The following is a 27,581-nucleotide window of genomic DNA, read 5'->3' on the forward strand; positions in this document are numbered from 1 at the left end:
AAATTCCACCATGAACAGTTCTTCCAAATATGATTTTAATGAAGATATCTAGGACATGTTTTATTCCAAGAAAACAGCTTTCAAGTTACAAGACTGAAGGCACATATTTGTGTATCCATGGCGCAAAATTTGACACTCTTGTGTAGACACCTGGGAAATTTGGTCTTCCACATCCATAACCCCAGCTCACAATGCCAGTCAAAAACCATTTTCCATCTCCATTGCTTTGACATGACAGTGGTCCACCAGAATCGCCCTAAAAATAATATATTGAGTTATATGTGTTTGCAATATGAATTATAAAAACTGGGGGAAAATCCAGGGGAGATATTTTGCATGAGTAATTCTAGTGATTATATTTTCATAGTCACATAGTTCAAACACTTGATAGGGGTTTTTTTTCACGTAGATGGGATTGCACAGTTGTACCAAAGTTTGCTCTTTCACAATAGAGAAGATAATTCTCACTCTTTAAAGACACTAATTAAGATATTATTTTGCAGGGACTACATTTGAAATTCACTTTTTTTGTCTAGCCTAAAACTTACAGGTAAACCCCAAATCTGCTACTAAACATGTTCATACATTCACAGGTTACACACTAAAACTCAAAACCAGTAAGCTTTAAAAAAATATTTTAAAAATAAAATAAAATTAATATAATAAATAAACTATTTAATAATTGTATGACTTCTTTCAAATTAGAGATAAATGGAAACAGATGGAATCCCTCAATTGTTTTGTGTTTGTGGTTTTTCTTGATTTTTTTTTTTAAGAAGGAAAAAGAGCCTAAGCACTGTCCTTTAGTAATGTAATGTTTAGCATATAATGTTTAGAGGCTCATAATGTCTTTGTAAATAGAGCAGTTAAAATGAAGTCTGTTCTAGACTTCAGAATTTAATACAGGATGTCATAATGCTGTAATACAGGACAAAGCAACTAGGACTCTTCTAGAGCTAGGGTGTTCTTGTAGGAATGCATTGACAGAGCTTCAGGTGTAAAACCATTTGCCACCATTTGGAGAAAATTCCTTGGACCAAGCTTATACTTGTATACTTAAACCTGTAAGGCTCTGCTGTACACACAGCATCTCTGAAAAAGACACCCAGTAGTACATTAAACTTCACCAAAACATTGGGTGCATTAAACAACTTCCAAAAGCAAAAGGTGCATTTGGCAAAATTCAGATGTTTTGCAAGAGAAATGCCTTCTTTCTAGACAAATATTTTGTTAGAGCTAGAAAACTATTTTGCCTTCACTTTATAGTTTGTTGGGATATGCAGGTTGGAAGGGACCTCTTCTAAGGTGCTTAGGTGGCACCCTCTCCTCAAAGTAGGATTACCCTGAATTGTCTCAAAAAGGTTAAGAATTTGGAAGACAATTTCTTCCTTCCATGACAATTAATATTTTACATTTAGAAAGTAAAATTTGCAAGTCTTTTCTTTCATTCCTAGGACAAAACACCAGCTGGAACACCAGCATTTTTCACAAAACAGGAATACCACAATTTGAATAGATCTAACAACTGCCAGTCACAGACACAAATCATTTGCCCTTAAAAAATGCAGCCAAAATGATGCCTTTCCTTGCCTATATCTTGAGTGGCCATAATCCAACAAATTCTCCAGATACTGAAAATGATACTTAATATCAGTGCTCTCACTAACCTCTAAAAACAGCTGGTGCATTATACTCCCTCAGCCATTGTAGTCTCACTCACTTTTATGTAGATTAGTGAAAGCTAGAATATCTTGAAGATTCCAGATCTCCATCATAAAAAAATGTTTTTATTATTATTTCAGCAGTAAATTTACTACTGTTTTAGCAGTAAATATGTATGGTTTATGTAAGTTCAATATAATATAATATGGCATATTAGATCTGTAATAGTAAGTGTCATATAGATACATATTGTGTATCTATGAGGTTTTACTACTGCTGACTAGGAGTAAATTCAGCACTTTACATTTATCATCTTTCAGCTTTTCCAGATCAGAAATATCTTGCATTTGTAAATTTATACCTAATTGTCTGCATCTCATCAAACAGTCCTGTAGTTCCAAGTTGGAAGGGAGGGATCCTGAAAAGACACAAGCTAGTTTCTCAGTTTTTTCTTCAGCTGAGAGCCTATTGTGCCAAAAATTGCCTGATTTCAGCTTATAGAGACTTGCAACTTGATTGGCTCTTGACCTGTGACTGAAACTTAGTGGTGCTACTCATTCACATAAAGCAGCAGAACTCTGAAATCACCCACAGAAGAGATTTGCTGACAGACAATTCTCACACTGCTCTTTTTCAGAACTGAAACATATTGACCACAAAGTAGTCTGCCAGTCAACTCTTACACCTCATCATGCAACAATGAAAGACAAGATAAACTCTATGCAAAGAGTGCTGAGATACATACTTTACACCCATCTCTTTTCCCAGATGATAGCCCAGCACAAAACATCCTAGCTGTGATAATCCCATAAGTGGAGTGACATAATGTCTGGTCAATAATTTCTACCTCTGCTTTCTGAAGAACTGCTGAACCTTCATCATCTGGAAAACAAATTGGGAGAAGGGTGATTCCACAGATCTTAGCATTTTACTCATCTTTTGAAATACAAAACAAGAAGTCTTCTGGAAATATCCACAGATACTTTTGATCATTGAATTATTCCAGTTTCCAAACAACTAACTGCAACACAGAAGAAAGCCTCTTCTAACTATCAGGCAATTGTGTAACGTGATCTGGGTCCTTTGGACACACCAAATAAAATGGCATAATCACTAGGATTGGCCAAAAAGTTTTTTGTCTTTTTCAAAATGTCTCAAGACTTCTTAATTTGTTCTCTTTTTATTTCAAAAAGGAAACAGAATTTTACAAAGATATTTAGATCCCCACATGAGAGATTTGCAGCGAGAGCAGTATATCTGAAGGAGCCAAATTCAAGATTAAGATTATGAGACAGAGTTTCAGAATGTGAATTTTGGCAGCATAAAGAACCAATTCCCAAATTTGATTCTTTCTATCTGAAAGATTTGGTAAAACATCTCTTTTTTATAAGATATGTAGTTTAATAATAACAATAATAGCAACAGAATTAACTCAAATTTTCCCCTCCTTTGAATACAGCAGGCCCAATCTCATCAGGTGATCCTTTCAAAATCTGGTTATAGCCAAAAACCCCTCACTCACATATTCAAATATGCAAGCGCTGGTTTATATCATGAAACTTTGTTTTAGGATTTGATAAAGCTAGTATGTAATAAAGTATACTTTGAAGTTAAAAGACTGATTTGGCACTTTCATTGTAGAAACTGACAAAGGGAATAGAGAGAAACAGGGAAAAATGCCCCCCTGGGGTTCTTTTTGAGGCATTACATTTATCTTTCAAATAACCAGCCTTTTAATTTCACATACGAATAACCAGCAACCCAAAGAGAGAAACCACTCCATGTGTCCCACACCTCCAAGGGGAACAGAGGGGAAAGACAACACTGATATTTTGGAGTAAGTGAAGCTCCCTATACCAACAACACAATATGGAAGACTTTCAGACCCATGGGACCAGCAGCCAATTTTCCTGAGCATACGAAGGTAGGTGCACACACCCCCAGGTGTGAAGGCTCCTGGGAATAAGATTAGCTCAGCAGAAGGGATAAAACTCACCTGCTTCCTGCTTTTGGCCCCAACCTGTTATCCAGCACTTGTCCCCGCTGCGGGCTTTATGTGAAGAGGGAGGCAGGCAGATGGGCTGGATGAGGTGGCTCATGGTGTCCGGCCACGGTGTGCTCAGCTGCAGCAGCGCGATGTCGTAGTCATAGTTCTGGCTGTTGTAGTACTCATGGACTATGACCCGCCTCACCGCAGACACAAACTTGGCACGGCCTTGCATTTGCATGCCCAGGTGGGCACGCCATGCTCTGGGGTCAGCCAGCCTGGGTGGGAGCAAACAAAGAAGACATTTCTTAAAAAAGTACCTCAAAACACCTGCTGACAGCAGGGCTGGGGAAAGGGGAGTGCAGCACCTCCATGCAGTTCAAACTCTGGAACCTAAAGGCACTTGTGGATCCTGACCATGTCTGGGATAGAGTTAGAGGGAAGACTACTTACTTGCTCCCTTGAAAGCAGTGTGCTGCAGACACCAGCCATTCTTTGGATATCACTGATGCTCCACAGTAAGCAGCTCCCCCAAAATGAAGGCTGACCTGCCAGGGCCATTCACCTTCCTCAGTGTTTGAGCCACCTACAATCCGAGAGATGAGATTGCTGATCTTGCTACTGCCACAACCTGCAAGGGATATTTCAGGTTATAATCCCCATCTCCAGTACCTTCCTTTAGTGAGGGGGCTTCCCACACAGGGCATGAAAAAATATTGCACTTTGAAATATTTTGAAATCTATTTTGTTCTCCTGCTATAATCTCAAAACTTCTCTCTTTGGCTACTCTATTAATGAAACAAGAGGTGACTCCATAAAAAGGCACTAGGCTGGAAATTTTACTAAGTTGCTTTTCTAGCTCTGCTACAGAAATTAGCCCCTAAATATTTCTTGTGCCATAAATGTCACATGATCCATTGATCTAATAAGCATCACAATGAATATACACAAATAAGCAATCTCTCATCTCTTTTTGATGCTGCCAACTCTGACCTGAAAGGAGATCATCAGCAAAGAAGTTCAACATCATCAGAACACGTATTTCTTGCCAAAACAGTGGGAATGATACAAGAAAAAATGTATGTGGAGATTGGACATTTATTTGAGAAACAAGGTGGTACAATCATTATTTTCTGTGGAAATGACTGACAGTCTGACAATGCTGCATATTACTAACAGGTGAAGAAGCGATGTCTCATCAGCACAAAAATCTGAACTCTTAATTAGAAAAGCAAGGAAGAAAGACCCTTCTGTAGAGCCTCATGTCCATCCCTAGTGCCTGCACATAAAGTTTCTGCTCAGGAGTTTTAGTCCCACACACAGGTGTTAATATTTCTGGACCCTTTCCTGAACATGTCCCAAACGTCAAATGCACCTTTAACGTTTCCAAATAAAAATAGGCATATGGCTAGTCTCTTAAGAGGTCCTACTGGAACCAAAGCAAGTGCTGAAAGATTTGACATACAGATGGCATGCCAGAGGCAGCTGAGGGCCAGGCAAAATCATAACATTGTAGAATGGTTTGGTTTGGAAAGGGACCTTAATCTAGTCCCAGTCCCCCTGCCATGGGCAGGGACACCTTCCTGCTAAACCAGGTTGCTCAGGGTTCTATCCAGCCTGGCCTTGAACAATTCCAGGGATGGGGCATCCACAGCTTCTCTGGGCAATCTGTGCCAGGGCCTTGCCACCCTCGCAGTGGAGAATTTCTTCCCTGTATCTAATCTAAATCTGCCCTTTTTTATTATAAAGCCATTCCTCCTTGTACTATCATTACATGCCCTTGTGAAAAAGTCCCTCTCCAGTTCTCTTGTCGGCCCCTTTAGGTACTGGAAAGTGCTAAGAGCCTTCTTCCTAAAGCTATCTCTTCTCCAGGCTGAACAACCCCAGCTCTCTCAGCCTGCCTTCATAGGAGAGGTGTTCCAGCCCTCAGATATCTTCATGAACCTCCCTTGGACTTGTTCCAACACGTCCATGTTATGTAATATACCTGAGACCATTCAGTTTAAGCAACTAATCCTAACCCCACTTTTATTTTGCTACTGCAGTGACAATCATCTGTTTGTGTTACAGCAAAACAAACTGAAAAGGTTGTACAGAGGTTACTTTAGGAAGATTTAAGAGTAGAACATAACTTGATACTATAAAGTATTGGGGTCTTCACCATCTGGATGAGTCAGAGAAGTGAAAAGTTCATGAGTTTTTTCTCATTGCAGCTGTATCACTCCTGAAGTACAAATACAGTCCGACTTCAGCAAAGTGCTGGCATTGCTGCAGAGAACAAAAGTGCTGCCTCACTAGCTAAGCAAGTTCACTCTGTAATTAACCCTGCTGCCCTAATCCTTAGCATAGCTGCGATAAGCAGTACAGCTGTCTAAGGCTCCCCATAACTGGAAGCCCACCCTCCCACAAGATCTTGGCAAATTCTGCAACCAGATCTGAAGTAAACTGATAGCTAATTATTACCCCACTGTCACAGAGAGAATGCAATAAAAATCCAGTACCTCCAGCATGACTTGTACCCACTCCAAAACAGGAAGAAATAAGTCTTTATTGTGTAAAAAGTTCAAAGTTCAGAAAGATGAACATTTGAAAGGAACTTACTGCAGCTGCTTTCATCACTTCCATCAACACAGTCCACAGTCCCATCACACCTTGCATATTGTTTCCTAATGCAAATGTTATTCCTGCACTTGAACATGTGGTTGGTGCAGGGAATACCTGAAATAGTTGTGAGGAGAAAAACCCAAAACAACCATTGGCTCAGCTTAACACACGAAGACATGTCTGCACAGATAGAAGATGTACATATATTAATACATGTATTAATAGATACAAAGTAACATGACAAAAAAGCACTTTGATTGGAATGGCTTAAACCAACCTCTAAACAGAATAAATTATTCAAATAGGACTGCATCTATACTTGGGTGTGCATTTACTTGGCTGAGTCCAAACAAAGATTTCGTCACATTCTTTCCTGCAACACTAACAAACACAGATATAGTAGTGAAAATTAGATGTAGAGTGTAAGGGTGGCAAGACAAAACATCCAGTACTCTGGAAAGAAGCTCTCCTTTGTATTTCAGTATTAAATGTGAAAAGAAAGGTTGCAATGAAACCAGCCTTATTAACTGTATCCAGTAAAACTGCAACCCCTAAACTCGGCATTTTCCTGTTTCCCTGTGGCTTGCAATAAATGAGGCCACTCAAACCCAATCTATTTTTCTTGTCAGCACACAGAAGTATCCTGTAATCATTTACACAGACTGTCTTTTCTGAGGGATCAAAAAAGTTTTCTTCAAAAAATCACTTGCAGCACTTTTCAGTTGTGCTCCCTTTCATATGTCACAGTGTCCATCTATTCTAAAAAAATTCAAGAAAGTTCTGATTCAACTTTCATTTGCCTAATGCTAAATTTATGGCTTCCACTAACCTTACAACCCTGAAAACTGCCAGAGAGAAACCATCATTTTTATAGTTATTTTACAGATGGTAAAATAGATCCAGGAATTAATTTGCACAGATTATGCTGTAAAGAGATAAAATCTCAGATTCAAGTTTTAAATCCCTAGATCCCCAGAGTGCACCTGAAGTACTTAATTATTCTGCCAGTATTTTGCAGAAACAGATGTTCATGAGCTTATTAAAAAGAAACAGTTTAAAATCAGTAATGGCTTGTTTCTAAACATATCAGAAAAATGGAATGGAGTTATATAGCCCAAGTGAGATTTGACAGTGCCTCTTAACCCTTTGAATGCAGCATCCAGAATTCAAGTCAGGAATAGATGGATGATAAAAGAGAGAAAAAAAGTTACTCAGGAGAGCAGCCTTACTGTGGGTGCAGTTCTGCTCATCTTTTCCGTTCTCACAATCACGTACTCCATTGCAGGCAAGCAAGTTGTCCTGTATTGCTAAGCTGGAGTTGCAGTTCCACTCAGGGACAACTTTAAAAACATAAGCCAAATCAGGTACAGAAGCATTCCTGTAAATGCTAACACATCCCTTTCTGGCTGTACCTGGATACCACATTCATTCCTTCACAGCACGGTACAAGGATGGGCATGAGTGCCACGTTATCCGTGGAGCAAATAGAGCACAAAAGAGTTCAGCGAGCTCCCCAGGTGGAGATGTTTAGTATCACTCTCATCTACTCTGTGCATCCCCCTTTGTCATTCCCCCACAAAAATAGAATAACTCATCTCAAAATGGAACAGAACTTTATTAATAATTGCTAGCTTTTACCACATGAGGAAAAGCTAAAATACAGCCTACTACAGCTATTACTGCACATGTAAATTTCTTCCTTGTGCTCTCCAGTGCCATACCTTCTTCATTCTTGGTTTTGTCCCTTGCCAATTAACTACGAATTAAGCACTCAAGAGACTGAGGGATAGTCTGTACCTGGACATATAAAGGAAGCTGAAAACATCTTTTGGTATCCCCATTAAAAATTTTCACCTTGTTTCAGCTGCCTTCTAAGACTAGAGAATATATTCACTGTGTTTTCTCATCAAGATCTCTAATAAGTGAATACAAACCACAAGAAAGTTCATCACTTTCATCGAAGCAGTTGTTTATGCCATCACAGCGCTGCATCTGCTGGATGCATAAGCCAGTAGAACACTTGAAATGTCCAGGTGGACATGCTGGAAGTTAAAAAAGGAAAAAAAAAAAACCAACAAAACAAAAACCAAGCAACCAAACTTCAAAATTTCCTTTCACAAATATTGCCAGCTTGTTTCAATTTACAGTCACTAAGCTTCTCCAAGGAACAATTAAGTTGATCTAAATTTACTATAGCCTGTATACATTGCCAGCACTTAAATTGAATTCAAATGTTGAAAACTGGGATTTAAAGAAGAGGAAAAAATTTCTCTAAAGTTCCAGTTCAGCTAATCCTGGAATATGTACCATAGGCTCTCTAGGGCTGGACCAAATCAGCCCGTGTTATACAGTACAACACAAGGCTGCTTAGTAATTATGTATAGAAACCACTGCTTCTTTACTACTTTAACAGGAATATGTAAGATTAACACAGGTGAAAAAGTACCAGTAAACAAGTTGTCTGTTTCAGGACTGGAAAAAACTCAGGGTCTCAGAATTTATTAACGTTTTGAGCTGTTTTTTTAATCTCAGATTTCAGATTTTAACACAATATATATAAATATATGGAAATCGTGAAATAAGCAGTTGATTATTTGGTACTCTTTTCATTACCTGAAGTCTTATAGCAATAGAAACATTGCAAACAAAACATTGGGGATGAAAACAAACAGGAACAGCAGACTTCAACTGGCTGCACCATGGCCATAGCCATGCAGGAAGCTTTGAGGACTGTGCAGAAGAGAATAGACTGTGTGCGTGCAGGAAACCAGAGCATGCTGCACATGCCCACAAACCTTAGATGTGCAGCCTAGAAAAGGTTCTTTGTTTGCTAGTCATCTGACTTAGTAAGATTAGAAAAGAAAATGAACTGAAACCCAACAGGTAATTTCCTGCATAAACTTAATTAAGTCCTACTGGACCCAAAAAATGCTGCTTCACAGGTCTGAAATGCAAAGAAGGGTTGAAAAAGATAAAATCCATCTTACGCTGGCTGATGTTGTAGCTGCCATACTCCACCAGCAGGGGCTTCTCAGAGACCTTCGAACTGCACTGGAGCTCCACACTGACAGCAGAACTTGTAATGTGGAATACTGTTTGGTGATCAACATAGTAACCACAGTACCTAGAAGTGTTCATGCAAGTTCTAGAGCAGCCTTCATAGGAAAATTGCCTTACATACAATTTAAATGTCAACACCACTCAAATTCAGAAATACAGTCATCTGCCATACTTTAATTAAGAACCCAAACCAAAAATATTTCTTGGTGGTCACCCAGCCTTCATTCACCACTAACATTGTGGAAATTTACTTTTGAATATCATGCCTTCAAATAAATAGTCTTAAAAATAATGCCTTGGATGCACATCGACTTTCAGTTGCTATTTTAACAAAGTGGTTCCTTGGACTTCTGCCTAGGTGCCACTTGATTCAGAGAAACCTAAATGCTCTCTGATGCCAGCAAACATTTAATCCATCCATTGTTAATGAATTTCTAACGTCCCTTTCATCAAATAGGCCAATCTCTAGCTGGGATGAGGGGGGCAACAAAAAACCTAGATTAAAAAAAAAAGCAAAGTAAAACAAACAAACCCCAAAGCAAAAAAACCCACAACAAACAAAGCCTCTTTGACCAGGGAAAGGTTGCTGGATCATTATTTTAAAAATGGAAACAGTTTTAAATGTAGTAAACCAGTGAACATCAACAGTACAGGTTGTTCTAGAAGTGGAAAAAAAGACCCTCTCCTCTGTTCAACAAAAATGCCTCAAAGATGCAGCACTTACAAGAAAACATCTGGCTTTAATATTCCTGCAAAAATCAAAGTACATATGAATCTTAAATAGATTTAAGAGCCCAGGCAGCTCTCTTGATTTTTAGCAGACTTGGCACACATACCTGTTTGACAGCAGTACAAGGTCACTCGCTGACAACAGGATGAACACAAAGAACAAAAGACAAAAATGGATTGTTGTATTGTTAACCGGACTAGTGGACTATTAGCCAGAGGTAAATATTTCCCTTGTGTATTTTTCACAACAAGCATTGCACTGGGACTACTCTTCATGTCAATGAATGGAGAAGAATTGGTCAGTGATTTCCATGTGAACAGATGTTGCCTCAGTGTCTGGAGCATCCCAGTGAAGTCTACCACAGGGAATGGACACACTCATTTATATGTTTTCATGTGTGCTTTATTTCACCCTACTAAAATGAAACATCCTGTTAATAGATCTAGGAGATTCTGTTCCAGCAATGTGAAAAACAAAGGAAGAAAACAATTTAAAAGAACAAGACTCCTCTTTGACATCCTGAAAGCAGATGCAAAAAACCCAGTTAATTTTACAGACTTTTACTATAGGAAAATTAATTGTAAAAGAAGCCCCAAACAAAGAAGCAAGCTGTTAAAATGGGAGGAGCAGTGTTCTTTATCTTTACCATGACTCAGTCCTGGTAACTCCCACTGGGGAAGCAGCAGCCACCCTGGGGGGCCATCTCTGCTAATGGACCACCAAGGTCTCACAGAGTGACTCATAGAATTATACCATCCCATTGTGAGATATCCCACCCTGGGGGGAGGAACCAAACATTCCTACCTGTATATAGTCTGAGGCTTGGAACACCACGGTAGCACTACCACTGGATACTCAAGGACAGGATCTCAATAATCACCACTTGACCTCCAGAGAAGGACCAGATCTTTCTACGGGATCACTGCTTTGACAAAACCACATCCATCACTCCAAAGGGACTGCAGCCACCACCAACAGGGTGTCAGGCCGTATTCTGACTTTGTCAGTTTAAGCCAGTGTTTCCGTATTATTGCCTTTATTTTAATTTTCCTATTAAATTGTAGTTCTGACTTTGAATCTCTCACAAAATATTTGTGTGGAGTTCATTTTTCCCCCTGGTTTGCCTTCAAACCAGTACATGCACCCGCCAAATCCATCAGTGTTAAGAGTGAAGACTTCCTACAACAGGAAGTCTAATTTTCACTAATTTTAGTGTTTGTTACCAACGCTCCCAACCTAAAACAGCCTGTCAAAGTGCACAGCAAAATGCCATCTAACAGTCTGATTCCCATCAGTTAGCCCACAGACATTTTCTACATTTCTCCTGTCAATCACTTAGACAATCTTCCTTCCAACAAACCCTAGCACCATTAAAAAAAACCCCAAAAAGTTGCAGGCTGCATTGACCCCTTCTCAGACAAATAAAACAAACTCATCTCACCAAAAGTAGAGGAAATTGCTGTCCATCTGTGGAAAAGCTGGAACAAGTACATTGAGTAAGCTATCTCCTACACACAGTGAGAAATGCCATATGCTCATGGGATTTGTAAGACAAAGCTACAGGCCCTCAGGAGCCTTTTGCTGGTGTTTTACTGGTCATATATCCAGGTCCAGGGCAAATGGAAATTGCAAAGCACCATCTGTAACTCTGTGCCATTGCTCCAGAGAGAAACTGATTAAGGGGATCCTGTCCCATATGCTGGAAAAGTGAGTGGGGTAGTTTTTCAGGGGATGAGCAGATACATGCATGCTGCTCAGAAACGGTGGGATGTTGCACTAACAGTTTTAAGACAAATAAAGCACCTCTGTGTTCGCATAAACCTCTAGCGGCCTGCTCACAAGAGACTCACTGGTATTCCTGCCTCTGAGAATTTCAGCAAAAGCAGTTCATCAGCTGTAACTTCTTTGACTAGGCAGTGGAGCATTGTATGTCCACGAGGAAGAACTGCATGGTTGTGTTCAGTGTCTCTGGTTAGATAAAGCTGTCCCTAGAGGTCTGAAGGAACCTTATCTGCACCACCTTCTTGGTCCCAGTCTTTCCTAATATCAGTATCTCAAAGTTTATTAACCATTTTTACCTAAGATAACAGAATAAGCATTCCATAAGGCACAATTGCAAAAGAAAGATGGGGGTCCCCTGCCCCCCCACCCCCTCTGCATTTCGTTAACTATTAAAATTTGGGGAAAAAGAAGAAAATAAAACATCACCATGTTTCATGCATTAAGTCATATTTTTTCCTCTTAAAAGTAAACATAGAACAGAAAATCAGAAGTTCAAAAGCCTTATTTTTAGTGAAAAATACTCTCTTTCAAAGGAAGAGGTCTTGGTCTACTACTATAACCAGCAACTTCCAACAGAAATCAGGAGCATGCGTTCTTGTGCAGTACTTCAAAAGTAACCCTGAGTGCGCTTCTAAGAATCATATCATGGACATTTGATTCTGTGGAATGCATAATTGGCAGGTTTATCAAAAAGCTGCTCAGATTCTTTCAGGATTCTCTGTCAGATAATCCTTCAGTATGAACCTATTATCATTTTTGCCTCCAGATTTTGCCTTTGTTTTTTATCTCAGCCATCCCAAATAACACAAATCTTTCCATTTCTGTCATAAAAAGAACACCAAAAAACCCCACAAACACACTAAGCGTGGTGTGTTTTGACTGGTGTTTTTATGTGCTCATCTCGTCCAGCAACCAATTCCCATCAAGGCACAATTGTAGGAGCGTCAAACTGAATTTTCTCTCTATAAATACAACATGGTATTGAAGAACAGACAAAGTTTTTTCTTCTCTCTGTAATTCTTTCAGTTGCACTCTAAAGGGCCTAATTGACTTACTTTCAGTAGTGAGTTCAGAAACTCAGTTTAAGACTAATCTTACTGAGGTTTCCATTTGAACGAAGTTTAAGAAAAAAATCTGATGTTTTAAATCTAGCCTTGCCTCATCATCCAGCATTCCAAAGATGACTTCAAAATTGAGGAAAGAATGGGTGAACAATGTGCTGGGAAAGCAGTGGTATCTTAATAAAAAACCAGCAGCAATATTATAATAAAGAACACTTCAGAAATAACAGTGGTTCCTTGAAAGGCACTTCGCGCAGTTTCTCTTTCAAGAGCCAGTGACTGGAATGAGGAAGTAGTTACAGTTCTATTTCCAATCATCTCATTGCAATGGCTTTCACCAAGAAGTTAATTAGATTCGCTGTCCTCTTGAGCAATCTTAGTATTAAGTTACACTTAAAAGGGTTTTAAACAGACCTTGTTTAATGGCCCCAGAAAACACAGAATTATTTTAGGGTTCACAGGACATCAATCTTTATCCAACTCTTTCCATTTCTCTCTCTCCAGAGAGTACCAAAGACTCTTGTCTTCATTTTTCTGGTACTTTTCAGTAGAATATATATATATACACATATACATATATATATGTAAAAATTTTTATATATATATTTATATGTATATAAATACATTTTATAAAGACTGTACATCATCAGCTAAAATAAAAGAATGGTAGGGCACCCAGTGAATTACTTCTGTCCTTGTGGAAGCTCTCTGAGCTGCAATAGTAATGGGAAGGTTTATTTTGGTACCATTACATTAATAATCCATGTGGAGTACTTACATGCGTTCATTAATTTTCCACCACCCTCGCTCACAGCCTTTAATATTCTTCTCACTAATGGTATAGTTATGAAACTTCAGAGCTATACCAAGGCTCTTCTGTGGAGTCTGTTGTGAGCAAGAAAGACAGTGCAAGCAGTCTTCTTTTTTCCTTTTGTGGGCATAGAACACAGTAGTCTATAAACTTATTTCAGCAATTATGGAGCTTGGCAATGCCATGCTCTGGGAGCTGAGCTGGCTTCACCAGCTCAACAGCCAGCACCTTACACACTTGCCAGCTATTCAGTCCTGAGTAAAAGCAAGGGTTGGCACAGCCCCACCACAGCTGCAGGCTTTCTCCCCCTCTAGCCAATAGCCTTCTCATCTTCAGAGAGCCATTGACCATAGAAAGCAGCTTTTGTATCAAGATCAAAGCACTCAAACACATCCAAATGTACTTGTGTAGGGACACAGAGCCCCAGCGGATTTTTAGAGTTAAGATACCGCCTGGAATACTTGTGTCACCTTTGTAATGCTAGGAGTTACTTCTACCACAATATTATAGTCTTCTGCTAGCACCTGCTCAGCCATGCATTCTTTAGTATTTTACAAAACATTTCTAAACCCAGCAATATCACGAGTGTTCATACTTAATTGGAAATTCCTTTCATAAAAGGATCAGAACATGTTTTGCAAGGCAAGGCAGGGTTCATTTAAAAACAAGGGCTGATTCAGGGCAAAAATCCAGAAATGAAAATTTTTCCCCTCTTCTCTTACAGAAAATATAATTTGGGAAATGAGTGAAGTTTCAACATTGTACAAAAATAAAATCTTGAAAATGAAACTGGTTTGAGCAATAAACCTTTCTATCAGAAGTCAGCGGTGAAGACCTTAAATTTAGCCCCCCCAAAATTGCCTTATCATTCTAGAAGGGCAAGAGGCTGTAGGTCATGGCTCGCTGGACTTAATTTCTATTGCTGTGATTCAATGTGGGCAATCACTAGCTTAACAATAAGCAGAAAGATGGGTAAACAGTGGACCTCATCATACCCATTGCTATATTCTTTAGAGAGGTAAACACTGAAGGGCAAGCCCTAAGTCAAAGACCTTATTTTAGCAGCACTAATAAGGAAACACTCATGTCAGAGAAAACAAAACTACTTTAAAACAATGTCAGCTTTCAGCAATTTGCTTTCAGGAGAGTACCTAAAAAGATGAAGGAAAAGGATACCAAATTAAAAAAACAGTCTATGGGATTGTGCTGATAGGACAGACCATTCTGAAGACAAATTAAATGTATTAGGCATATGAAAAGATACCGGAGAAGTGGTGGTAATAACTAGGTTAGAGGAGGTTTTTTGTACATACTTTTCATCCAAATTTCTGGGAGTGGGAAGAGAGGAGTTAAAAACAGTCAAGTCTTACATTGCCTGCCATGAAGTAATTATGCTGGCTAAACGTCAAAACTTATCTTAGCTCTTCACCTTTGTAATAGGACACCTTAGGAACTATGTTCTCTTCCTTAAAAATAAGTGCACAGAAAGAGAAAAAAGAAAAAACTGATACAAAACATCAATGCCATTTCTATAAACTACTACGTCTGTGAAGACGCAGGTTACTGCCAACTCAATCACTGCTTTACTTAAGCTCTCTGTTCCCCAAACACACAGCAATGCCTCAGAGAGAAACAGTCATGTTACCTGGAAGTTCCATGCACACAGGCATTTTGGAGGATAATAGCTTGGGTAATAGGGACTTGTGATTCTCCCTTCATAGCCAGTTTTCTCCTTTGTCATTATTGCTTTTCCACACTCTAAGGGAAAAAAAAGAGGCAAAATTTGGCAAACCTTGATACACTTTCAGTAAAGCTATTCAGTGGGTTGAAGCATCCAAATTTATCACAAGTCAGTCACTGCAAAGCCGGGCAGGTGAGGAATTATATTTAGCGGGATTCAAGTTGTAAAAAGAGACCCTTCCCAATGATGCACACAGAAGACAAAGGATGTAAAGATCCAGGGATGAGTGCTGGGCTCTGCAGGACCGGAAGAACACATTGTAAAGTTTATCTATATTATTTCACTGAGGAAAGTTTTGCAAACAAGAATATCAATACATCCACACTGCAGTACTACACAGGGACCTCTAGTCTTAGAATGCAGCCAGTTAGAAGTGAAATGTTCAACATACTGAACTAATCAGCCTCCTGGAAACCAAAACTTTCTTATATGACTGCTCAATGGATTTACAGAATTCATTAAAGACAAAGTCACACACAGAGAGAAACGAACAAAGAAAATCCAGACTCAAAGAAAACAAACCAACCAACCAGCCCACAACCCACACAGAACGGAACTTGAAGTTACTTATTATGGAGAACTTATCACATGCTTTTCTGATGGTATATTAATGCTTAATTACTGTCAGCATGAAAAGTAGGCAGCATCTTTTAAAGCAACTTGAATTTCCTTGCACTGAGCTGCGTGAGATTTTTCCCCTCGTGCCACTAGCATGATATTCCTTGTATTATTTGTGATTATGATCTAACCACTTAAAGATATAAGCAATAAAGTGATGGACTTGACACACAAACGTTACTGACTCTTTTGTGTTCCTGTGGAGTCAGGGACCGATAGCAAATGCAGACAAAGCAATTGAAGCTTTTTTTTTCTGAAAGCAGGTTTTAGTGCTGACATCCTTCCACCTTTAGCATGATCCCTGAGTCCCACGGCAGAAGGGAGACCACTGGTACACCTGAAATAATAGCTCCATCTACTGGCACTTTGCAGCCCTCGCCAACTGAATTCAGGGCTGCTTTCAGCCCTCTACCTTCATACTTCACAACTAGTCTGATCAGATAACATTACTCAATAGGAAGGCACACAGTAATGCAAAGAAGAAGAAGGGGAGACAGGCACCTGTAAAAAGAAGAAACTCAGTCACAGGAATCATTTATCCATAGTCAGAAACATGACAGCCACTTCAGGCCCTTAGAAGAAACAATATAATAAACACACTTCCAAACACCGAACAAACCTACTTTCTTGTGTAATGACCTCAAAATAGCCATGGAATTCCTTATGCTCCTTTACTTGTGCTGCCTTAAATATTACCAGCATGAGATTATTTGTGGACACAAGTGACACCAATGAATCAGGTGGTTCACAAGCTCTGAGGGGGAAGAAAAGAGCAAATACATAAGCAATCACTTAAAAAGCGAAAAGCTTAACACATTACTCTCACTCTATGCATAAATTTTCCACTGGTTCAGATCTTGCCTACTTCAAAGTCCACTGAAATTTCCATGCTCTTAAGCACAAAAGTACCTGTTACAAGGCCAGTTTAAACCCAATACTGGAAATTCTTCTTACAAAAAGAGAAAGAAATTGCAAACATGAAAATGGATATGGAATGGTTCACTCTACGAGGTAATGACTTTCAGCCTTCACTCCCAGTAAAAATGAATGAAGCCAACATTAACGAAAAGCTGGAAGAAAGAGAAATCTTATTTTATTAGACCAACAATTTTATCTTCTTGTTGGGCAGTGGGAAAGACAAGAAAGTTATTCTTCAAGTCAGAAATTAAGAACCTGAGCCAATAAGAAGTCTCAATAAAAAAACCCCAAACACGTTACTTTCCATATGCATAACCTAGCAGACATCTTCAGTCCTCTACCGATACTAACATGTAAGTGAACACCATCCGCTGTTCCACAGACAAGTCAGTTGGAGATACAGATTGGTAGAGGACAGCTCTCAAAAAGGACTGAAAAGCAAATGCTCTGGTTTTGAGGCTTATACACTGACTGAAATGCCAGAGAAAAGGGTTTCAGGGGTGAAAACACTGAGCTTTTGTCTATTTCATGAAGGTGCTGTCTTTTCGTTTCGACTTACGTAGTCCTATGGAATTAATTATCAGGAATTTCAAAGAAAAAGTCCCTAAACAAGCATAATGGATCATTAAAGAGAGAGAAGAAAAAAGAAAAAAAGAATAGTCCACATCCCTCAACCCATCACAGCTTCAACTCTACATTTTTACAACCCTCTAAACAAATAGAGCAGATAAAAAAAGCACTGAAGTAGTGAGTGCCAGTAAGTGAAAAATCATGAGACTTAGTTTCTGAACTTCAGTCTTCATCTGAAAAGCACTAATCTTCATACAGAAGAATTTGCCTAAGGGAGGAAATTTTGACATTCTCTTTCAGTTAGCATCTGTTTCCTGATAAGAAACAGAAAATTTTGCTCAGTAATGTGTGAATTTTTCATAGTTCTGTAGCTAGGTGAAGATGCACTCCAGTTGAAAAAAAGAGAAATATTTGAAGAAAATTTTCCCTTTTACTAGCAAGATAACTTATCCAAGAAATTTTAAATTGTCATGGGTTATGTGAGTAATACATGAAGATCAGAGCAATTTTAACAAAAACAAACTAACCACAAAATACAGATGGCAGATCTTCAGAAAAAACCCAAAAGTTGTCAATTAATTATCAATAGAAATTTATACTCACCGGTACAGTATCTTATCTTTGATTGGCATCAGAGAGTCATAGATGGTGAGCGAGTCAGTGATGCAGTTATCTGCTTCAATCTGAAGGGATACTATTGAAAGGTGGATAAGGTGGCCCACAGATGCAATAAGCTTAAAATAGCAGATTGTTCCCTCTGAGGTAGCTCGCATATCCAGAGGAAAGTGCTTGTGCAGATGGTCAGCATAGAGATCATACATGCAATTAGTTCCTGTGAAAATGTCACATTTTCAACACTGGATGCAATCACTCCAAAACTCCTAAATCCACATAGCATTAAAACAAGAAATCCTAAAATCCTTGTGCTAAACTAAAGCAAAATATGAAAGTATATCTAACTTGAAAAACAAAGTAATAATAGAATCATACAGTGGTTTGGGTTCTAAGAGATCATCTAGTTCTGAACTCTCTGCCATGAGGGCGATACCTTCCACTTGACCAGGTTGCCCAGAGCCCCATCCAGCCCAGCCCTGGACACTTCCAAGGGGCATCTACAGCTGTTCTGGGCAACCACCCCCACTGTAAAGAATTTCCTACCCCAAACCCAAACCTACCCTTTTCTAGCTTAGAGCCATTCCCCCTTGACCTTGTAAAGAGTCCCTCTCTGGCTTTCTGTGCCGCTCACTGTTTTCATCTTAGTTACAACGCTGTGGTCAAAGAACAGTCTATTCATAAAAGTACAGAGTATGGCCAACAAGTGCTGTAATTCAGTTCTTGCACGGTATTTCCACTAAAGCAGTGCCATTTTGTACAGATTGCAGTTAAAGTTTCGCAGACTCTCTAGAGAATAAATGACTCTAATAATTCTTCACTGGGAGATACTCATCTACTTTCAAAGCATAAATGAACTGCTTGCCCCTATGGACATTATGATATTTATAATACGTAAAACAAAATCAAAGCAAAAATGCAGCTACATGTCTGTATTCCCCCACCTTTTTTATTGATCAAATGTCAAGGTTCTCAATGTTTTATCATGACATGAACTAGAAGTGTAGCAACAAATTCAGATTCCCCAAGTCCTTCCGTTTGGAAGGGATGGAGGACTTTTCTTGCTGAACATCCTGCTCAAAGCAGGATCAAAATTAATTCAGATCAGGACTTTGTTCTGCCCCTTCTTGAAAATTTTTGCAGCATTAGAAATCACCATTAGAAATGGAAATACTGTGAAATACAAATTATGCAACCTACCCTACACAACATTTACAAAGGAAAGGCTAAAAATTTTTGCCATAATTTAGACAAGGATAAGAAGAATATTATTCTACTTGCATCCAATTTTCCAATTAAGCCAAAACAACTGTGATTTCCAAATAAAATATATTGAGATCTTTATTTCAATTCAATATTGCAGCTCACAGTCAGCAAAAAAAGTAGGGAATTTTTGTTTGGTCATATCTAAAATTCTTAACATAGCTCTTTGAAAGGTGAGAAAAAAGGGAAATGCAAATTAGGGGGAATAAGATACAAAGTGAATATTTGCATTAATTTCTGGCTATTACAAACATAAGTCTCTGAAATAGTTACCCTAATGGAAAACCAATTAGAGCACTGTGAAAGTTTACTACTAGTTGTTGACTCAAATTAAATGTTGACCTTTTGACCAGTAGTTAATCAAGACAGGAAGTGGCAGGCTTTGTCCAACTTCCACTTCTTAATAACAATCTTGAAACTAATGCTATGAATGTTTATGAACAATCTGTAAGGGTCACATTCCATTCAAATGAATTACAGTTACAGCTATTTAAAGCTTTGTTCTTCCTTCTTCCTTGTTCTTATCTCTTCCCAATAACATTCTTTTTGTAATAGTTATTTGTGCTTAGTCATCCTTAGCAGAGCCAACTTTGATCATAATCTCTAAAATTATGTGACTACCATTATTTCTACTAAGTAGAATAATGGGAGAGCTCACTGCTTCTATGGAGCACAGTGCAGAGAATTCAGAGCTGACTCTAGAACTACAAGTAGTGCAAGCATGCTGGCTTGAAACCAAAGCTGCATAAAGTCTTTACCCAAGCAAACCCTGCACAACCAGATATTACAGCAAGGCAAGAACCTTGCGTCAGCTGAATGTCCATGAATCCCTTCTCCAGCATCATTCTTCAATAAATCTGCACTCCGGTCTGTGCCTGAACCAACCACTAGGTGCGTCTCCATACCCAAAGTCAACTACGTTTCTCTCAAAATACAGCCTGCTGATGCTCATTCCTTTTGTGCTGCTGCATGATCACTTTCACCTCCATGTCATATTCCATAATCCTAAATGGACACAGCCAAAGAACTCAAACAAATAAAATTGCACCAGTATAAGATTCTCAACTACTGTGGCCATCCATGTTGTTGACTTTGTTACATACCCCCTCCATGCTTCCCACAGATACCAGCTGTATAAAAAGCTGCCTATATAAAGTCTCCAAAAGGTGTCTAGAACATGGCAGGTCATCCTTTTCCCTTCATGTGAAAGATATCATATAAGTCCTAAAAAAGACTAAAAAAGCAACAATTATTGTGTTGTGCGCTTCTTAATGTCTTCCGGTTTAGGGGCTGCATTCTGGAATAAATTGGAACCAAGTTCCAACTGTGCTAATTCCTTTCCCCTGGAACACTGAACTGGGAAATGAAATCGCTATGCAAGCAAACACCAATATGCAAAACTCTTTTATAGAAATAAAATGCATGTAATGAGATGCAATAGAAGCCAATATTGTTATGCATTGCAGCTTAAGTCAGGAGGCTTTTAACAAGTGAATGCTGCAGCAAACTTGTTTGAGTTTTGAGAAATTATGGGCTGTTAGCAATCCCCATTGCAAGCCCTGGCCCATGCCCTGTGACCTGAAGTCTGCCTGTGGTCCTCAGAACTAGGAGAGCTTGACTTGGGTGCGTGGCAAAAGTAGTTACTGGATTCTGAAAAAAAATGCAAGCTAAAACGTTTGCAAAGTAACAGAAGTGAAAATCACAGATAGAAGTGCAACAAAATGTCTCATGAAAGAAAAATACAAATTCAGAAAGCTGTAAAGCCCTTGAAAAACTTAAACAGTGCAACTGCTCAAGATGAAGAGTCAGTTTGTGTCAAGGAGCAAGGAAGGCCAACACATCCCCAGCTGATTGTAACTGCTGGCCCAACAGAGTCTTAGCGGGTGTCTGCTTCAAAGGTGATTAGCCTATTGCTAAGCCTACTAGCACATTTTTTTTAGGTACCTACTCCATATACTAGTAAAGGTAGATGTACTGTACTTTTGAACTCCTTGTTCAGTGCTTTGCACACTGGCAAAGAATCCTTCTGGGAGGTCTACAACATGAAACCAAGCAGGTGTACAAATAGTGTCTCCCACAACACGGGAAAACTCAACTGCCTAAACTAATTACTGTTAGGGAATTCACTCAAAAGAATAACTCACCATTAACCTTGGAGAAAAGGGAGTTAAGGAGGATAAAGGATGCACAAAAGCATTGCTCTTGTTCAGCATATTAAATTCATTACTGTCCAGTTTAGAAAAGGTTAATCTGCTGGTCAACACAATGAATAGCAAACACCTGATTTAGTTTGTTTCCTACTATGTCACCAGGTACATCTAAAAAATTTATCAGGCAGATTAAAGGTAGATAGTTTCTGTATTTGTTATTTGCAAGATTCTTGGTCATTCTTTCAGTAAGTCAGGACTTAAATGCCAAGGCTGAGTTTAACCCTCTTAAATTAACACTGAACAGTATCTTTAAGTTCAAGTCATGAACTCAAAGCTTTGTTCTCCACCTCTCCTCTGAAGGAAGCTGCCAAAAGGGTGAATTACCTGTTCCCGTTGTTGACCAATAATCTGACCGAAGACCTGCTGCATAGAAAAAGAGTTGTGTGAGTCTTCTTGTTTGCCTGAAATCCAGAATTCAGGGTTTTATTCAATCACATCTCAGTCCTAATACACTGAACACACAGGACAAAACACTTCTCTCGATGAGTGGGGTTGCCATAGCCCCCTTCACTTCTGCAGATTCTGTAGTTTTGGAGGTGAGGCAAGAAGAGACTGCATGGCAATTAAGCAGTCAAAGTCAACTGAAGGACTAAGACAGAGGTACCCAGGAGGTCATTTTCTCATCCTTGGCCACAAAGTCTCTCTCAGCTTTCTTTTTGACAGAATTGTTCTGTCTGATGTCAACAGAATGGAAAATCATTAAACATTTTGTAACTAAATACATTAAACAGATGCTTGAATCACACATTGTGAGTTTTTTCCCCAGACAGGAATGTCACAGGAGTTATTTAACAAATGGGCAGCTTTATAATCTGTTTTTGAATCTTTAACAATGGGGTGATAAGAGTCTCATTTTCAATGAAGGGGCTAAAGTTTGATCCATGTGATCCACCTTAGCCCTTCATCTTTTTATGCTTTTAAAATCACAGACTAACCCAAATCTGCCTACAAGGTATCCATCTTACCTCCTGACTATGAACATGAGCACTCCCAATACAGGAAGTTTTGCAATCACTGGTTACAAGGACAATTTGTACCTTAATTTGACCTCAAATCTCATTTTTATTTTCCTTCTCACTTTTTTTTTCCTATTAAACGTTTAGTATTAGAAGCTAGAGATGTAGGATCAAGATTTTAGTTTATTTATAGAATTTGCTACTCCAAGGTAAAAATGTTTGCTTACTGAAGTGTTTCCTCAAGGATATGGATATGCTCTAATACTAACCACTTAGGACAATGGAATCCATGTCGACTGCAAGGCCCTGAAGACTACCCACCGAAGTTCGGTTAATAATACTTGTCTGAATGGAATCCTTTAAAACAGCAGCAACACAATCCTCACACAGCACTTGCCCTTTCGCCTGTGGTACCACAAATACGATCCAGAAATGAATGAGAAGGCCTCCATTGTTGTTGTTACTGAAAAAAAGAGCTCAGATTATCATCCTGTTGGAAGTTCTCTGAAGACTAGGCTCTTAGCCCAAGCTTCTGAAGTACAGATTCAGAAGCATATGGCTCATTTCCATATTTTTAATTACTTTAACCCACTGAATATATATTTTCCCCTTAAAAAAAATCAAGCAAACAAGACAAACCCCAAAACACCCAAACACACTCTTCATATCTAGTTGGGAATATTCAGTAGGCTAATTTCCTGAGGGCTCCTGACTTTTGAGATCTATGGAAATCACATTGTCTACCCATGAATTAGAGCTGGACTATTTCCTAAAGATCAAAACAGAAATAGTAGAACAGAAACAGTAGAACTATCATCTCCAGAAACGCAGAGCTCTGCACTGGTATGCATCTCACCCTGCACTGTGCGCTGCAGGATGTAAGAAACGATTCCTAGATTATTTAGGTAACACATTAGAGGCCGTTTATGATCACACTACTCTCTACCTCTTTAGTGGGGAGAAAGACCTTTGAATCAAACACAGCCTAGAAACCTCCAGTTTCTGAACCAAAACTGTATTGGGTTCAAGAGGACTGAAATAACTAAACTTCTAACATTAATTGCAAGCATAATATTAGAGTAAGAATACTTCATTGCATAGAAATTTCCTGCTTCTTCTATAAGTAGAAAATAGTTTTATTCCAAGAACATTACCTAAAAAATACACGCAATTTAGTCAATTACACAGAGTTGTGTTCCAACAGCATGTTTAAGTAGTTAAACTTCTGCATGAGCCAAAGTATCACCAAACCTCTTTATTGACATTATTTCTGTTCATCTTGCATTGTATTCCTGGCAGACAAGGAACTGTTTATATGACTTTAGTTTGTCCTTACTTTTTTTAAGTGAATTGGTATAGGTTATAAACCTATTTTGCTATCAGTTCAAGTACATAGCAAAGACATTGAATCATAACCATTAAAAATAAGCTTGTTTTGCAGGCTTCTTACATTATATACTGGCCAGCAGAAAAGCAATTACATCAACCGCAGTTTTACCTGACTTCTGAGACGGTGGACTGCTTATAAAATTTGGAGAAAGAAGAAGTTGTGTAGACCAAGTTCATCTGAAAGAGAAATTATAAAGATTTAGCATTCAGAAAACCAGTCACACCTAGAAATGCTACATGCCTAGGCATTCCTACGAACAACCTATTTTCCACCAAGATTACCCACCATGCACACACTTCCAGACATACATCAGCCAAGCTAGGCAGAGCAGGAGATGGGGAGACCAGCTCTTCAATGCACCCATAACAAATCCAATATTCCCAGCGAACATCAAATCTTCTGCCCATGGCCAGCTGACATATACAGTAATGCTCTTTCCATAGAAATGAATTTTGAAAAAGGTGCATATCCTTCACCCAGAAAATCCCAAACACACAGGGCTCCCCTATGCTGATGCTAAAACTTAAGGCCAAACTTCAAGAAACATGCACACACTCATAACATTTTTTGTGTTATTACTAACGTGCAGTGAACAGCACATATCAGAGCTTTTCCCACAGAATCACAGAAAGACTGAGACAGGAAAGGGCCTCTGGAGAGCATCTAGTCCACTGCTCAAAGCATGGCCAACTATACCACGTTGCTCAGGGCCATTTCCAGTTGATTACCTCCAAGAACGGAGACTCCACATCTTCCCTGGATGAGAACCCCCAGTGCTTTGATTCCCCTCACAGCTAAGGAATTCTTTTTTTTAATGTTTCCATGGAATTTCTTGCACTTTGATTCATTTGTGTATATTTTCTTTATCAACAGCTTAGTATTAACATATTTCTTTCCAATACACACAGTGTAAAACATGTGGAGAAGCAAAATCTCTCCCTGTTCCCTGACGAAGGACTGCCTTTGGGCAAAGCAAGCTCCTGATTCTCCCTGTTGTTGGGCTGGGATAATACCAGTGTGACAATTACCTTCCTCTCCCCTTCCTGTTCAAAGCCACAAGGTGGCATGTACCTCAAGCTGTTCAGACCTCACTCTGCGCTTTATGATTAAAACTAATGCCCAAAGGACTATGACACAGATTATTTCAAAGGCTGTAAAAATCACATCCATATTAATCCCTTTTATTGTTTGAAACGGGAAGTTTGAACAATAATTTTAAAGGCCTAAAAAAAGCGGGTAGAGCTCAGTTGTTCTCCAGACTAAGGTACAAGGGATTTTATGTATTACTGCTACTATCAAATGAAAAGAACCTATCTTGAGAGGTTCTTCTACTACCACTTGGGGTCTTTGGGCCAGCAGCCATGAACAAAAGGGTTTTGAGGACAACAACTAACAAAATCCTAAATCCCCCACTTCCCTACCAATTTTAGTCAATAGTTAAGGTTGCCACAAAGCCCAGTTTCAGCAATGCGAAATGCATTGGTGATTTCAGGCAAAGAAAAAGAATAAGTTCCAAGTAATGTTCAAGTAGGAGGAGGTGACACTGGCAGCTCAACACCTTCTGTCTGTCACCTCTCTCCACTATGCACGACAAGGGCAGGATGCTCTGAGACAAGAGCAAGACACAGGGGTCACAGGAGGTTAGAGCTGCTCCATGGAGAGCAGGGAAAGGTGATACCCTGCACTGGTTATCTGAAAGAAATTTAATGATTAATATGCAGGACTTGGAAAGAGCCGGAAAACAGGAACATTAGTTCACATTATAAGATAACAAAAACTTAGTAATTATGGAAAAATTTCTTGGTTGTATCTAACATTTTTTTGTTTGTTTGTTTTTGTTTAGCAGTTTTTACACAGTTGCTTGAATCCTTGTGTGGACAGTACTGCAGTGACTGGCATTAATGTATTTTTGCTCTCTACACCAAATGTCTTCAAAGTCAAATTCCCTTTTAACCAAGATTTTCACCCTTTTCTTCCTGCTGTAGAACAGCTATTGATCCAGAGTTCTGTTTCTGCTTCGTCTGCTGAAAGGTATTTGGGAAGAATAATGGTCTTTAGAATACCTAGTATCAGAAGGAAATGTAAATGTAAATATGTTTGTGATCCCTAGGGTAATTATAGATGCTTTAAGGCAGAAGACTGGCAGAAGATGCCAGTGTAAATGCAAAAGATTTCATCTGTTTGATGTTTAAAAAGTGGCAATTGAGTTTAAGGACTTTTTTAGAGTTTTAGTCATAGATTTGTGGGGGAAGTATGTAAAATTTTAAGTAAAATGTAAAAAACAAACAGACCTGTTCAAAACTCAGTTTGTGATTAACAAACTGAAAGCAGTCAGTTCCTCCATACCTCTAGACAGCCACCCTTTGCACATAATCCTGTGGGGTGAAAGGGGTGTAAGAACACCACAGCAGCTTCAATGGCACCTGAACATCACTTGTTCACAGCTCTGATCTTTTTTGCTAACCAAGCAGCCCACCCATCTTACCACATGCTGCACAGTCTGTGCCATAGAGAGGAATTCCTTTGACTCTTTCTGCCTATATTCTGGAAGAAACTCTATGTTGGCAACACGAAACAGTCCAACAAAATACAGTGCATCTTTGTTTTCTGCCTGAACTGCAAGAAACAAAGAAGACAGTTAGCCTTTTTTTCTTTTCTTTTTTTTTTTTCAAATAACAATTAAGGTTTTTTATTAAATTCTAAACCAAATTAATCTATTTGGCCTAATCTAGTTTCTAGTTTGAAACAACTACCCAAAGAACACTACACTTTTATAGCCAAACTGTTCTACATGTGTACCAAATGATGGTTAATTGAGCTCCTGTTCCCTACACACCAGATAAGACACCACCATACAAATGAGCCAGTATAATGAAGGCAGTATCAACATCCAGATTCTGGAGCATCCCTAAGGAATCTTAGGCAGTATTAGCATCAGGGGTCTAAAGAGGAAAACGTATCTTTTAATGCTTAATTACACACATATTTATTTTACTCTCCTTTTACTTCCTTAAATCTATTCTGAAAAATAACCTGAACTTCAGAAGCCCAAGAAACACAGTGGAAGGCAAAATTTCTGAGGAATCAAGCTCATAAAAACACGTCATTTTTATGTGCAAGCGTGCGAATCAGCTTGCACATAAAAATGTTTCGCGTAACGCTGAAATAAAGTCACACCCCCTAAAGCCAGCAGATATGCCTGCTTTTCTAATTACTTGTTAAGTCTTAGTAAGACAAAAGTTTTTCAGACCCCATTTAAAAATTGCCATGTTTATTTTAGAAACAGCCCTCAGGACAACTGAGATCCTAAAGTAATCTCAAAGTACTGTTGGCAATAACAATACAGGAGTTGGCATGAGCTTTCAGCAACTCACCAATGAAGAGCCACAGTAATGTCCAGGTTACAACTCCTAAAATGAATAGAATGAGGGTAAAGAGAATTATTTTGTTTTGAAAATTCCATAGCAACTTATCTTTTTTCTTCAATTTGTCATGCTTTTTCCTTGCCAGAATCCTCTTTGCCAACTTGTCTTCTGCAGATACCATTTGGACTGAAATGTTGGCTGCCTAAAATAAGGTGAAAGACAACAAAAATCGTGGAATGTT

General features: G+C 38.8%; 1 protein-coding gene across 5 annotated transcripts; it reads right to left on the reverse strand.

Annotated features, from left to right (window-relative positions):
• Nucleotides 1-16: 16 nt before the first annotated feature.
• On the reverse strand, nucleotides 17-27,581 carry TMPRSS7 (transmembrane serine protease 7). 5 transcript variants are annotated; one of them, XM_048294506.1, is made up of 17 exons: nucleotides 27,350-27,538; nucleotides 26,461-26,591; nucleotides 24,084-24,151; nucleotides 22,855-23,048; nucleotides 21,954-21,992; nucleotides 18,148-18,376; nucleotides 16,680-16,810; nucleotides 15,343-15,455; nucleotides 13,665-13,771; nucleotides 9,241-9,377; nucleotides 8,188-8,295; nucleotides 7,483-7,593; nucleotides 6,251-6,367; nucleotides 4,103-4,280; nucleotides 3,659-3,927; nucleotides 2,408-2,544; nucleotides 17-256 (listed from the first exon to the last, which is right to left on the reverse strand). In XM_048294506.1, the coding sequence occupies exons 1-17, from the start codon at nucleotides 27,519-27,521 to the stop codon at nucleotides 86-88; spliced, it is 2,412 nt and encodes an 803-aa protein (XP_048150463.1). In that variant the 5' UTR covers nucleotides 27,522-27,538; the 3' UTR covers nucleotides 17-85. The 5 variants fall into 5 exon arrangements, with proteins under 5 accessions (XP_048150463.1, XP_048150461.1, XP_048150460.1 ...); XM_048294504.1 differs by lacking the exon at nucleotides 8,188-8,295 and having other exon boundaries at nucleotides 2,510-2,544; nucleotides 27,350-27,581; XM_048294503.1 differs by lacking the exon at nucleotides 8,188-8,295 and having other exon boundaries at nucleotides 4,103-4,235; nucleotides 27,350-27,563.

This window comes from Corvus hawaiiensis, chromosome 2 (genome assembly GCF_020740725.1).
Source record: "Corvus hawaiiensis isolate bCorHaw1 chromosome 2, bCorHaw1.pri.cur, whole genome shotgun sequence".
NCBI classification, from domain to species: Eukaryota; Metazoa; Chordata; class Aves; order Passeriformes; family Corvidae; genus Corvus; species Corvus hawaiiensis.

Excerpts from the sequence above, each read along its gene's own strand:
- TMPRSS7 (XM_048294506.1), bottom strand. The coding sequence starts at position 27,521 with ATGGTATCTGCAGAAGACAAGTTGGCAAAGAGGATTCTGGCAAGGAAA. Across the intron at positions 26,592-27,349 it reads ATTACTGTGGCTCTTCATTG|TTCAGGCAGAAAACAAAGAT; the intron begins GTGAGTTGCTGA and ends TGTTTCTTGCAG. Across the intron at positions 13,772-15,342 it reads TGTGTGCATGGAACTTCCAG|ACTCCACAGAAGAGCCTTGG; the intron begins GTAACATGACTG and ends TGCTCACAACAG.